The sequence below is a fragment of the Orcinus orca genome, chromosome 6 (assembly GCF_937001465.1).
Source record: "Orcinus orca chromosome 6, mOrcOrc1.1, whole genome shotgun sequence".
In the NCBI taxonomy this organism is placed as follows: Eukaryota; Metazoa; Chordata; class Mammalia; order Artiodactyla; family Delphinidae; genus Orcinus; species Orcinus orca.
The window spans coordinates 100,481,934-100,494,363 of record NC_064564.1 but is presented as its reverse complement, the minus strand read 5'-3'; the positions used below and the strand labels follow the sequence as shown (position 1 = coordinate 100,494,363).

Sequence of the window (12,430 nt, the reverse complement as noted above, 5' to 3'; positions counted from 1 at the left end):
GAGGCCTGGTGGCAATGGGGGGGAGAGGGAGGGGGAGGGGAGGGGGAGGGGAGGGGAGGGGAGGGGAGGGGAGGAGAGGTGAAGGGAAGGGGAGGGGAGGGAAGGGGAGGGGAGGGAGGGGAGGGGAGGGGAGGGAGGGGAGGGGAAAGGGGAGGGAAGGGAGGGGAAAGGGGAGGGAAGGGAGGGGAGGAGAGGTGAAAGGAAGGGGAGAGGAGGGGGAGGGGAGGGGAGGGAGGGGAAGGGGAGGGAAGGGATTGGAGGGGGAGGGGAGGGAGGGGAGGGGAGGGGAGGGAGGGGAGGGGGAGGGGAGGGAGGGGAGGGGGAGGGGAGGGAGGGGAGGGGGAGGGAGGGGAGGGGAGGAGAGGTGAAAGGAAGGGGAGGGGAGGGGGAGGGAAGGGAGGGGAGGGGGAGGGGAGGGAGGGGAGGGGGAGGGGAGGGAGGGGAGGGGGAGGGGAGGGAGGGGAGGGGGAGGGGAGGGGGAGGCAGCCTGCCAAAGCCAGCCACAGAAGACTGAAGACCGCTAGCCCTGCCCCAACACCCCAAGAGCCCACACACCCCCTCATACACAGACAGAAACAGAAAGACAGAGACACTCATCCTGGGCGGAACTGCTGCTGCTACCTTCCCCACCCGCCCTCACACACTAGCTGCAGGAAGTCCAACCACATGGTCGGCCTTTGCCATCCTCCCCACCCCCGACCCTACCACCCGAGCCCGCCCCAGCTCCCCCACTGCACCGAGCTCCTGGGCGCTCCCGGCCCCCACATTCCCCCATCTGTCCTGTTCATGCTGTCAGGCCCAGGCTCTCAGGACGCCTCTGGCAGTATCCTGAGAGCCTCATGCCGGATTTGGTCACCTGAGTCCCTTCAAGGCCAGGCCAGTCCCTGCTCTACATTCATAACACACTTGAGTTAACTGAGTCCTTCTCAGCTGTCAGTTCCCAGGGACCAAGTCTCAGCCAAACCTCTCACCCCAGCACATGACCCTGCCCCATACCCACGGTGGAGCCCTGCCCCCGCACAGCCTGAAGAAACCTCCCTCAGCCCTGGACTACCCAGCAGGGCTTATCCTCGTGAGTGCACATTTATAACATGGCTTCTGGGCACCTGACACCAAGCAAGGTGCTGGAAGAAAGATAACGAAACAAATGTCAACTACTCACAACAACCAAGATGGATCTTACAAGTAACGTGAGGCAAAAGAAGCAAGGCCCAAAAGAAGATATGAGATATGGTTTCATTAAGCAATATTCAAAAAGAAGTCATTTAGGAAAGCACATATAGGTGGTAAAACTAAAGAAAAGCTAGGAAATGATTATCATAAAGTCATGCTAGTGGGTATGTCTCAGGGGGAGGGGGCATCGTAATCAGGAGGAGAGATGCGCAGCCTCTGGAGTGGTGGCAATGGTCTAGTCCTTTCTCTTAGTCGATATCCGCTTTATAATTACCCGTTAAACTCTGCATTTAAGTGTTATGCCATTTTTGGTTTATATATTTTACAACTCAAAAGTTTTTTATAACTTTTAAAAACTAATTTTTAATTTTTTTTGTAAAAATTTAAAAATGAAAAATAAGTCCCGTGGATTCCAAGACCTTTGTGGTTACATCCCGAGAAAGAGAAGAGACCAAGAGAAAGGCAAAGGGCAGACCCTGCCCACAGAGTTGTCTGGGGAGAGGCGCGTCACCTGCCAGAGTTGCGTTGTGAGCGTCCTATAAAAGTATGAGTTCTAAGGTCCACTGGCCAGTGACAGGCCCGGAATGGGTCGCCAGGGAGACCAGAGAAGGCAGGCATGGTCAGAAATGAAGCTCTTGGGGCCATGTCCCCTCTAGGTTGCTGATGAGAGGATAAACTAAGAGTGTCTCTGGAAAGCAATTTGTCAAAATACGCATCAAGAGCCTTTAAGATGTTTATGACCCATAGCCCAGTCATTTCGCTTCTTGGAATCTCCCCCAAGGAAAATAATCCGAGAGGCAATTCACGCATGAGGATCTTCATCACAGAGTTATTTACAATAGCAAAAGAGTAGACATAACACAAGTGTCTGAACAGAATAGAGAACTGCTTAAATAAATATGGTACATCCACATAGTAGTGTCCAATCGCTACAAGACACAGTCTCAAAGAATATTTAATGATGTAGGAAATGTTCATGCTGCAATTCTTGTTTAAAAAAGGCAACAGGATATAAAACGTACAATAAGATCTGTCTGGGTTTTTTTTTAAATATGTATATGCACAGGAAAGATATCTAAATGCTCACATTGGTTATATCTGGGTGATAGAATAAATAAAGGTTTGGAAATGGGGAGGAAGAGAAGGAAAAAGAGAGAAAAGCAGGGGAAGGGAGATCTAAATAATCTCAGGCCACCAGCTAGTACTGGCCAGACATGTTTGCTAAGATGTCTGATGGGCAGACAAGATGCCAGACCTCGAGGCTCTCTCCCTTGGTCATCTCCAAACAACAAAGCACTGGAGGAGCCAGGAAGCAGAACCCTCAGCACACAGGCCCTGTGACAATACAACCAGCAGCTGTAGCGTGTCTGCAATGGCCCCAGAGAAAGGGGAGGGGGAGGGGGAGGGGGAAGGGGAGGGGAGGGGGGAGGGGAGGGGGGAGGGGGGACCCGCTTGTCGCCGAGCTTCCCTGCCCCCACTCTCCTGTTCCTCCTCCTGGAAACCTCTGCTCCCTCAGTATAACCCCCGGAATCCTGAGCCCCTAAAGCTATTTGTCTTTCCCAAAAGGGGGTCCTCAGACCTGGAACGAGGTACCATCTCTGAGTCCCGGGGTGAAGGACCCTATTCTTTCTCACCTCCTCCAGAGGGAGCCCTTGGGGTCGGTCATCAGCTCACCTGAACAAAGATGGGGAACACCAGGACCTTGGGGGCCAGGGTGACGTAGGTGCCATAGCTTGAGTGTGGGGCATGCGGCCTCATGACCGGGCAATTCTGGTAGTTCCCATGGCCCTTCATGGTCTGCACCGTCTTCATCAGCCGACACTTCTTCCCCAGGCCCGTGTAAGACTTCCCTTTGCTGGGACTCCCTGATTCTGTGGAACAGAGATGGGGGACCGTGAGGCATTTCTATGCCCCCTGCAGAGGCAGGCCTCTGCAGAAACAGGGAACATGGTCTCAGTCCATTAACAGCCATTAACAACAGCGGCTACCATGCGCCGGGCCCTGAGCAAGGTGCTGAGAGGACAGGGAGGCCTCAGAAGGAATCCCCTCACACTCTGTGAGAGATACTACCGTGTAAACCCACAACTCCAGGGCAAGGACAGGTTCAGGTCACCAGGACCTGAACCAGACCTATCGGTTTGGCCTCGTACATTTAAAAATCAGAAAATCTCTCAGATTCGAAAAATCAGAAGATCTGACCTCACCGGGCCCACAGTCCCACGTCAAACAAGCAATCAGATGGAGCGTCCTGGGTGGCAGAGCACGTGTGGTCCCCCATGTCCCCATCCCCACTGCTCCCTGCGCACACCCAACACTGCTGGCCCGTTTCATTGCCTCCCAGGTCCCTTGAACAAAGGGACTGGAGGTCATGTCTCTGCAGTGATAGCAGAGACAGTGGGCTTTCTCAGGATGTATGGGTGTCTGCCTTCTACTAGCCAAGGGAGCTGGAGCGGCCTGGCTCACTGAGTCAGTCCGGAATAGGGAGTGGCACCTGCCACTCCAGTTCCCGGGGAAGAGCACCCGTTCTGAGCCAGAGGGCTGCACCCAAATCCCACTCCTCTGCTCCCCAGCTTGGTGACCACCAGAAACTCACTTCGCCCCTCAGAGTCTTGGTTTCCTCACTGCAGTTATAGTACCAAGCTCATGGGGTTGCTGTGAGGATTAAATGAGACACTCCAAGTAAAGCCCCTAGAATAATGCCTGGGACCTGGTAAGTGCGCGGTAAAAGTGAGCTGCTAACTTATTGTGGTTTTGTTGTTGTGATTTCTCCACTTGGGAAAGCGAGTTAATCAGATACTCCAGGGACTCTGGGAATCCTAGGCTTCATCGCAGCCAGGAGGTATTCCCCGGCTTGGCTATCAACTCACAAATTATTCTCATCAGAAAAGGGGGAGAGAGAGAGAGAAAGAGAGAGAGAGAGAAGAGAGAAAGAGAGAGAGAGAGAGAATGAATCACCCCCAGGGAAGAGAGCAGAGAGCTGCAGGGAGTCCCTCTATAAGGTGCCACAGCAGGACACACACCCTCATACTGAACAAGGGGTGGCATACAGATCTTTATCATGTCTCATCCAATGGGCAGAAGAGCAAAACACAGAGTAGCTAAAAAGTCAGGAATTCTTGGACACAAGCAGGTAGGAGACAAACTCCAGGGCATTCAGACTCTGCACACACCTGGGCCCCCTCCGAGGGTCCCTGCTGTCTGGTGGGCAACTGATCAGCCCTCCCTGACCTGAATGCGCAGTCCACGGGGGCCCAGGTCTCCTTCCGCCACCCCCAGTCCTGGCAGCCTGGGGGTGAACAGGTGGCCTGACCCCAACTACATCTCGGGGAAGCTCCCCACCAACGCGTGGTCCACAGCCTCAGGGGAAAAACTCAGCTCGGAAGGTTTCACACTTTCCTCCTCTACCCACCCCATGCCCCTTCTCACCGAGCAGGGTAAGAAAAACAAGTCAACCCACACACACAAGTGACCACTGATCACAGCAGTATCCTGGGGCAGCACTCGAACCATAATAACCTAAACCACTTCCTGCTTCTTCAGGGAGTCACTTAGAGAAGAGTAAAAAGAGCGTGCGCCCAGGACAGGGGCGGGGGGCAGATGCATGGAAGTACCTACCCAGCTCCTCGTCTGCTCTGGCCCCGGACGTCCGCCCCAGAGGGCTCTGTGCTGCCAGGCACTGGCCCCTTTGCTGAAAGAACCCATCCTGGCTCTCAAGCTCTGCACTGGATGTGAGTTGGACAAGACACCTGAACTTGAGCACTGGCCTCCTCCGAGACTGGCTGTGTAATAACCCTGACCAGGTTCCTTCCTCCTCTGAGCCAGAGTTTTCTCCACTGCAAAGCAGAGATAATACAGACTGCTGCCTTGCCTGCCCCAGGGCAGGTGAGGGCGCACACGAGAGACCCGATGGGAAAGGGTTTGGTGAATGGTACCAGGGTGTGAGGGCACGAGGATTATAAACCCAAGCCAACAAATAATCCACCCGTCAGGGCTGGCATTAGGACAGGGCTGCTGTGCCACAAACTTTACCATGAACGGGGATCAAAGGGTCAGTCTGGAACTAGACAGTCTAAGTTAACACAACCGAGCCTAGACCAGAGAAGGCAAAACCACACAGGACTGACAAGCAAGGCAAAGTAGACGAAACTTAACAAAGGCGGCTGTTTGCTAATGCCCAAATCTGGGCTTTTGCCCGCCCCCAGTCTGACCTTTAAAGGAAACCACTTCTTCCCTGCCCTAGCCCAGCTGCATAGGGCTGTCACAGAATCTTTGCCTTGGGCCTAGAGAGTCATGAATAAGCCACTTGACATACACCTTTGCCTTCAGGTGGGAAGCAGCCCCATTTTATAGACAAGGCAACTGAGGCCTGGAGTGACTGAGGGACTTGCCCAAGGTCATCTGGCCAGTAACTGGTACAAAGCGGAATCAACCCAACCTATGTGGCATGCCCTCGTGCCCCATCTCCACATACCCTGGATAGTGTGTAGCAAGTGGGCTTGATTTTCCAAAACTGATTTTTTGAAGTATTTTTTTAAAGAACAGTCCAAGTTATAACCCAGCTACTGAGCTCTGCGAAGCAAACTCCTTAACTTCCCACCTGCTACCGCTTACACTCTCTGGTCTAAACCCCCATATCACCCCTTAAACACCTGCTTCACTGACCAAACAGTAATTACTCGGCTTTGCTCCGGCTTCCGAGGTGAGCCTTGGCAGCCATCCGTCCCCCGGCCGTGGCGAATCTGAGGCTGGGCTGCTTTCACAGGGCAAGGGACAATGCCAAGGGCACCCGCAGCCCTGGAGAACACGCCGACGACAGGCGGGCAGGCACCACAGGCCCCAGAAGGGCACCAGACCCCATTCTATTCAGGTTGGCTCAACCCACCCACCCTCCTGCAAGGAGGCCGAGCAGCCCAGCCAGAGGAGGAGACAGAAGTTGTCACCCTGGCGACAGCTTTAGCCTCTGGAGAACCCTGAGTGCGTTTAAGGGAAGATCTGTACCGTGAATTCCACCCCTTCCTCTGAACCCACGGACCAGGAGCTAGGAATATTTGATCCCTGGTAAAGAGCAAAGATGTCCTTGGATACCAAAATAATTATCATCGTGAAGAATAAATGAAGTCAGGGCTTCTCTGGTGGCGCAGTGGTTAGGAATCCACCTGCCAGTGCAGGGGACACGGGTTCGTGCCCCGGTCCAGGAAGATCCCACATGCCGCGGAGCGGCTGGGCCCGTGAGCCATGGCCGTTGAGCCTGCGCGTCCGGAGCCGGTGCTCCGCAACGGGAGAGGCCACATCAGTGAGAGGCCCGCGCACCACGATGAAGAGTGGCCCCTGCTCGCCGCAACTGGAGAAAGCCCTCGCAAAGAAACGAAGACCCAACACAGCCAAAAATAAATATAAAATAAATAAATAAATTTTTAAAAAAGAATGAATGAAGTCAGGTCAAGTTCTTAATATAATGCATTCAAAAGTTACCACTGTTATTAACAGCAGCATCATTTCCTCGCTTGTCCCTCTCCCACAGCCTGCGTGACTCTGCCCTTCTTGGTTTACTAAGTACTGTATTCTCAGAGGGGAACCAAAATGTGGACACGAGTTGGGAGGACACCAAGAGGCATCTCTCGGCTGAGAAGGAACCACACCAGCCTGCCTCAACCCACACATCTCTCCAGCTCCCTTCTCCCATGAGCAGTCTGCAAACCTTGGAGGCAACCAGAGTCACTCCCCTTCAGTCAGTCACTCCAATAAAATTCTGTTGAGTACCTGCTGTCTGTCAGACCCTGGGACCAGCATCAGACACACGGAGGTGAGCAGGCCTAGGCCCTGCCCTTAATGGGGTCACCATTTAGCAGTGACATCTCCACTCTAACCTGATGTGGCAACTAAAAGCTTTTTTAAAACTCAGTGTTGAATCTCCATCAGACTTTTCTCCGGAAGGAACACAGATTCATTTCCGCAGACCAAGCCCTAACACCCAAATGCCCCAGCCTGGAGAGAACAAAGATGGCTTCCATCTGCAACTCTGAGCCTGATGGGGGCCCTTTTCCCTCCAAAGGGTACCTGCTCTAAGCAAGCGTCGTCTTCATGCTACTGACAGAGGGGGACAGCAAGGAAGCAAGTCTGCAAGTGGTTGGGAAAAGGCCATTCACAAAGAAGGAGGTCAAAGAAGGAAGGGCTCAAGCATATCCAAGGTCAGCACCATGGACCACCAGGCAAGGTTGGTCTCAACCTTCCAGATACCACCTGGACTCCAGCCAGCTAGACTCAGGCCAGCGCAGAGAGGGCCTAAAGGAATGCCCAGCCAACTCCAGCAGCAACACTGATACCTCAGGTTTCCTGGGAGAAGGAACTGGTTTTGAGCCCAGCTTCTCTCCCTGGCCCTTAAAAACTAAGGTCAGGATTTGAAGGACAAAGGAGAAAAATCCCTTCAAACAGCAGAGCCATCTGTGCACTTCAAAGACAGCTAACTTCTGTGTAACATCACTCAGCAAATAGGCTGCCACTCAAAACCATTATCTCCTTCAATCCTCCCAACACCCTCTGAAGTGGGAATTATCAGCCCCGTTTTATAGATAAAGAAACTGAGGCTCAGTGAGGGGACATGAGTTGCTCAAACTCATACAACTCCAGTTTGGAACCTCCCAGCTCCAAATTCCGTGCCTCCCTCCCGAGCTGGCCTGACCACAGTGCCTACAGCACCTTACATATATTGGTTGCTCAGTAACGTTGGTTGAATCTCAGCTGAATGCCTGAGTCCTGAACACCATCTGTTAGACTGCTCTGGGAAGATGCCCTCTCTTCCTCCTCAGTTCAGGGTCCAAGGAAGAAAGACACTGGTTCAGTGAGGAAGAAAAAGGTCCCAAGAGGAGACAGACTCTGTGTCAAAATGGTGGGGGGGATCTTGACTCTGTTGGGAAGTTCTCCCAACTCAGAGGAGGAGGTGGGGCCCAGCCTCGCAGCTAACCTCGCCATCTCTCCGGGGCTCAGAGGGCACAGCAGCAGAGGAGAGACTCACCTTCGGGGATGGCATCCTCCTGGTACACAGGCCGCAGCAGCTGCGAGGGAAAGACAGAGAGCTACCTCAGCCCCAGGAACGGGGCAGACCACCAGGCAGGCTGCTCAGCCCTGGCCTGGGGATAGGAGGGGAGCACCTCAGGGCACGAGGGCAAAACAGCAGTCCCGCTAACGAGCTGAGAGGGCGGCCTGGAGGGATCATAGAATCTAGAATCCTCTAGAATGTTCGAGTTGAACGAGGCTTTAGCTTTCATCAAGTCTAACCCCTTGAAGTGTGTTCTGTGAAACACTGGCACTTGAGACGCTAACAACTCTGCCACAAAGGGTGCACCGTCAGGGGAGTTTGAGAAATGCTCGGTTAAACAAGGGTAAACCACCTTCTTCACCGCAGATGCCCTCAGAGCCTCAAATAGGCTAATATGCATTGGGAATCTCCCAGAAGAGGAAGAGAGTATAAGGTGTTTCTCAAACTCATGTGACATCAAGAAACTTTCTTCCCAGAGTGTCTCCTGGGACCGATATTTTGGGGCACACACGCTGACATTCCATTACTCCATCTTACAGCTCCTACGACGGGCTTGCTGCCTACCACGCAGCTCATTCCGCTGAGGATAAGTGCAGACTGGCAGAAAGCTCTTCCTTCTTTTGAGGTGAAATCTTCTACCGTGTGACCTCCCATGGTCCTGGATCTGTGCCCTGAGGCCACAAAGACCCACCTGCTGTCTCTGCCGGGGACAGCCCTACAGGACAGCCCTATAGAGGCTGGAGCTAACACATAGTCCACTTCCCTGCTCCCCACTCCAAGCCCCTGGCAGGCTCCTCACAACACAATTTTGAGTCTTCGCATCTTCCTGGCCTCACTCAGGGACCCATGCCCTTCACCTCCCCTGAACCAGCTGTCCATACCTGGCTCCCAGGGTTCAGCGGGGCCAGGATGATGTAGTTGGGGTCGGCGGGGGCAGTGGCACGGGACAGTGCAGGCAGGGTGTGCTGGCCCCCGCGCTTGGTCACCTCAGTGTAGCGCTCCCAGCCACCGAGCAGCAGCCCATCCGAGCTGTCACACACCAGGTGACAGCTGTGGCGCTGCTCTGGCCGTGCCTGGGCCCCGTGGGTGCAGTTCTTCTCCCGCTTGTTGGGGGGCGACTGGAGGTCATGGGTCGACTTGCAGGACGCCCGCCGCAGGACCCCGCCATCTGGCCCCGGCTTGACCTGGGGGACCATACGCCACACAAGCAGGATGATCTCGCTGGGGCAGCTCCTGGAAGTTGGAGGAGGCGGGGAGTCACAAAGGGAAGTTGAGTCTGGGGGAGACCAAAGTCAGCCATGGTAGGGGCCTGTGGGGGCAGAGAGGAAGAGAGGGGAAGAGGGCAGGGAAGCCCCAGTGCCAGAACAGGAAGGGATGCAGAGGCCATCTAAAGTAGAGACAGCAAAGGGGTCCCTTAGGTCGACTCTAGTTGACTGGCAGAGGCTGGGAAGGACACTGAGGCCAAGGCCAAGTAAACAAGAAAGAAGACCAAACTCAACTAGTGACGTGCCTCCTGGACACAAAGTGTTATCAAGGAGGAGCAGACAAGCCACGGCCTGTGTACAACCCCTCATCCGGTCATTCCAGAAGCAAACCTAAAATGGGCCACAAGGGCTTTAACCCAGAGGGTCGAAATTTAGGAGACCCCAAAATATAAAGAATAACTGTTTAATTGTGCAATTGAAAACGTTCGCAACATCTACGCATCCTTAGGAAACCAAGGGCTTAGCTCTGAGGTAGCAGAACTAATGAGCTAAAGTAGAGAGCGACCCCCTGGAGCTGCACCACGAACCACAGGGTCTGTTTGAGAGCTTCTTCCCCGCTGTCTGCTCTGGGATCCAAAATTGCTCAGAACCTGAACCTTCCAATTTCAGGCCAAGAAACTGATTCCCCAAGGAGCAAAGTGAATTGCTCACGGCTGGGAAGGAGGGACGGGCGAGGCGTGTGCCCAGGTCTGGGGAGGGGAGGGGAGGTGCGCCCCAGCCCGAGGCCCCGGGCTGCCCGCCGCCCCTGTCACCGGATCTCGTGTGCCAGCTCCACGCATTTCCAGTGCTCCACGGGCCTCTCGTTCAGCTGCAGCACCGTGTCCAGCTGCTGCAGCCCTGCCCGCTCTGCCGGGCCCCCTGCAGGGACAAAGAAAAGCCACTCAAGGGCTCCTGAAGTCCACACCCCCCTCAAAAGCCCCGGGGTCCTTTGCTTCCAGTGACCTTGGACAAGGACCGCTCCCCTCTGTTTCTTCACCTGTCAATGAGGGGCCAACCTCGGGGGCTCTCAGGGACCTTGAAGGGAGGCTCCCCTTTGCCCTCACTTCCTCCCTGCCCGCGTACCCAGTACTGGCTGACCTCTCTCTGCTGTCCACCTCCCCGCCAGGTCCCCCTCCCTGCCCAGGGCCTCCCACCCCTTGAGAACCCTTCCTTGCTGCCAGGCTCACAGGCAATGGGGGCACCCAGATCACCATGTCCCAGCTTCTCCACTTTGGATGCTCACTCTGTGACTAGAAGTCTTTTCTTTGTGAAAAATAGGGAGGGAATGACTATTTTTAAGTGCTAATCAGGCTGGAATAGGATAAAATACTGCTTCCAAATCGAGTTCATAAATGACTCTCATTTTCCCATGCAGCCATTACTGAAAATATAGGTTTAGTTCCTGTTTGAAATGATTGGGAAACAAAATATAAAAATCTATTTTCATTTTGATTAAAAACAAAAAAAAAAGAGTAGGTGTATTTTCATAGAACTCACTTTCATCTGTGGTCATTTAAAAATATTATTCTTCTCATTTTGAAAAACCAGGACACTTTGCTCCAGTTTAGGGCTCCCCTTTCAGTTCCAACATCTTGTTTGCAAAGCCTCGGGCTGGCATCACCCGAGACACTCACTCACCGGAATCCACGGCCTGGACTCGGACCGGAGAGTCGCAGCAGATGGTGAAGCCGAAGCCGTCCTTCCCCCTCGGGATGGTAATCTAGGACACAGCCCTGCCCAGTTACTCCCAGAAGCCATGAGGCTGCTGCCTCTGCTCCAAGGTCGTGAAGAGCACAGTCCCCACCCCAGAGCCACCTTCCTCTCCAAGGCTGCTGGAGCCAAGAAGGAGGCTGGCCGGCCCCTCGCTGTCCCTATCTTGGCCCAGGCATCTTGAGCACTGGGTTGTGGGCCAAGCAGGAAGGCTGGGAGCTCAGGAGGTAAGCCAGGCCCATGTGGAAGGGCCCAGACCAAGCCTTGGAAGGCTGAATCTCGCCTTCCTCAGCCCTGGCAGACATGTGGCCTAGCCCTTTACCCAAGGGCCCACTGCACTGCACGTCTCCACCTCACCTGTGACCCACTGCCTGCTCGGTCCCCTCCTCCTTTCCCCAGGGGTTCATGGAGCATCGGCCCAAGGCTGGCCCCATGCTGAGGGCCCAGAGACAAAGCCGGCCTGTTGGCTGCCCTCCCAGAGCACAGGGGAGGGAAGACAGGGATGCACACACTCACCACCTCAGGCCAAGGGGCAGGGGACACGTGCTAGGCGTCTCAGGGCCGTCCACTGCCAGGGCCTCAAGGTATCAGTGAGGGCTCCCGGGTGAGGGGGCAAGTGAGGGCACAGATAGGCTTCCTGGCTGAACCTGAACTAGCCAATGACCTCACTGTGCCTGCTGCAGCCTGTGTGCGTGGCAGGTGCACAACCCCTACTTTCAGAAGTCCCCTGAAAGGTCCCTGCCATCTGGATGCTCTTTTCAAAGGAACATGCAATTATTGAGCTCCTACTGCATGCCAGGCTCTGCTGAGGTACCAGGTCATGAGGCCTTGGTCTCTGGCTCCCAGAGGAGCATGAGGGTACACTGATCTCTAGAAAGCAAAGCAGGTCATGTTAAGCATTACAGCAAAACGTGAGGATGGTGCTGGGAAGAGTCCTTTGTGCTTTGACTTTAGATGACAGGCCTGGAGCACGGCAGGAACCAGCAAGTGCTCCGCTAGTGAGGACAGAGCTGCAGCCTCCCACCAGCAGAGGAAAGCTGGCAAGGGGCGGCGTGGTCTGCTAGCTCAGTTCAGTTCTACCTTGCTGCATGCCCTCTCTGTGCACCCCCAGTTAGGCTTTGGGAGGGGTGCAGAAAGCCCAGCCCCTGCCCACTCAAAGAGCAATTCCAGGCTGCTCAGAGCAGGTGTATGAGAGCAACAGACTAAGGCAGCTGAAGTCAGAAAAGGGGTCTGGCGCCCTGGATGTGGCGTGGGCCCCGGTGCAGCA

At 54.6% G+C, this 12,430-nt stretch overlaps 2 protein-coding genes across 7 annotated transcripts in view; one reads left to right on the top strand and one right to left on the bottom strand.

Annotated features, from left to right (window-relative positions):
- ALAD (aminolevulinate dehydratase) overlaps positions 1-12,430 on the top strand; it is a 117,638-nt gene that overhangs the window by 18,220 nt on the left and 86,988 nt on the right. The gene's annotated exons all lie outside the window — the stretch shown is intronic.
- Positions 1-12,430, bottom strand: part of RGS3 (regulator of G protein signaling 3) — a 162,396-nt gene that overhangs the window by 81,140 nt on the left and 68,826 nt on the right. For all 6 annotated transcript variants that reach the window (XM_049711818.1, XM_033427397.2, XM_004269311.3 and 3 more), the window contains 5 exons: positions 11,092-11,173; positions 10,227-10,332; positions 9,091-9,442; positions 8,186-8,225; positions 2,848-3,044 (listed from right to left, as the gene is read on the bottom strand). In XM_049711818.1, the coding sequence (XP_049567775.1) occupies positions 2,848-3,044; positions 8,186-8,225; positions 9,091-9,442; positions 10,227-10,332; positions 11,092-11,173 (777 nt within the window). The remainder of the gene's footprint in view (positions 1-2,847; positions 3,045-8,185; positions 8,226-9,090; positions 9,443-10,226; positions 10,333-11,091; positions 11,174-12,430) is intronic.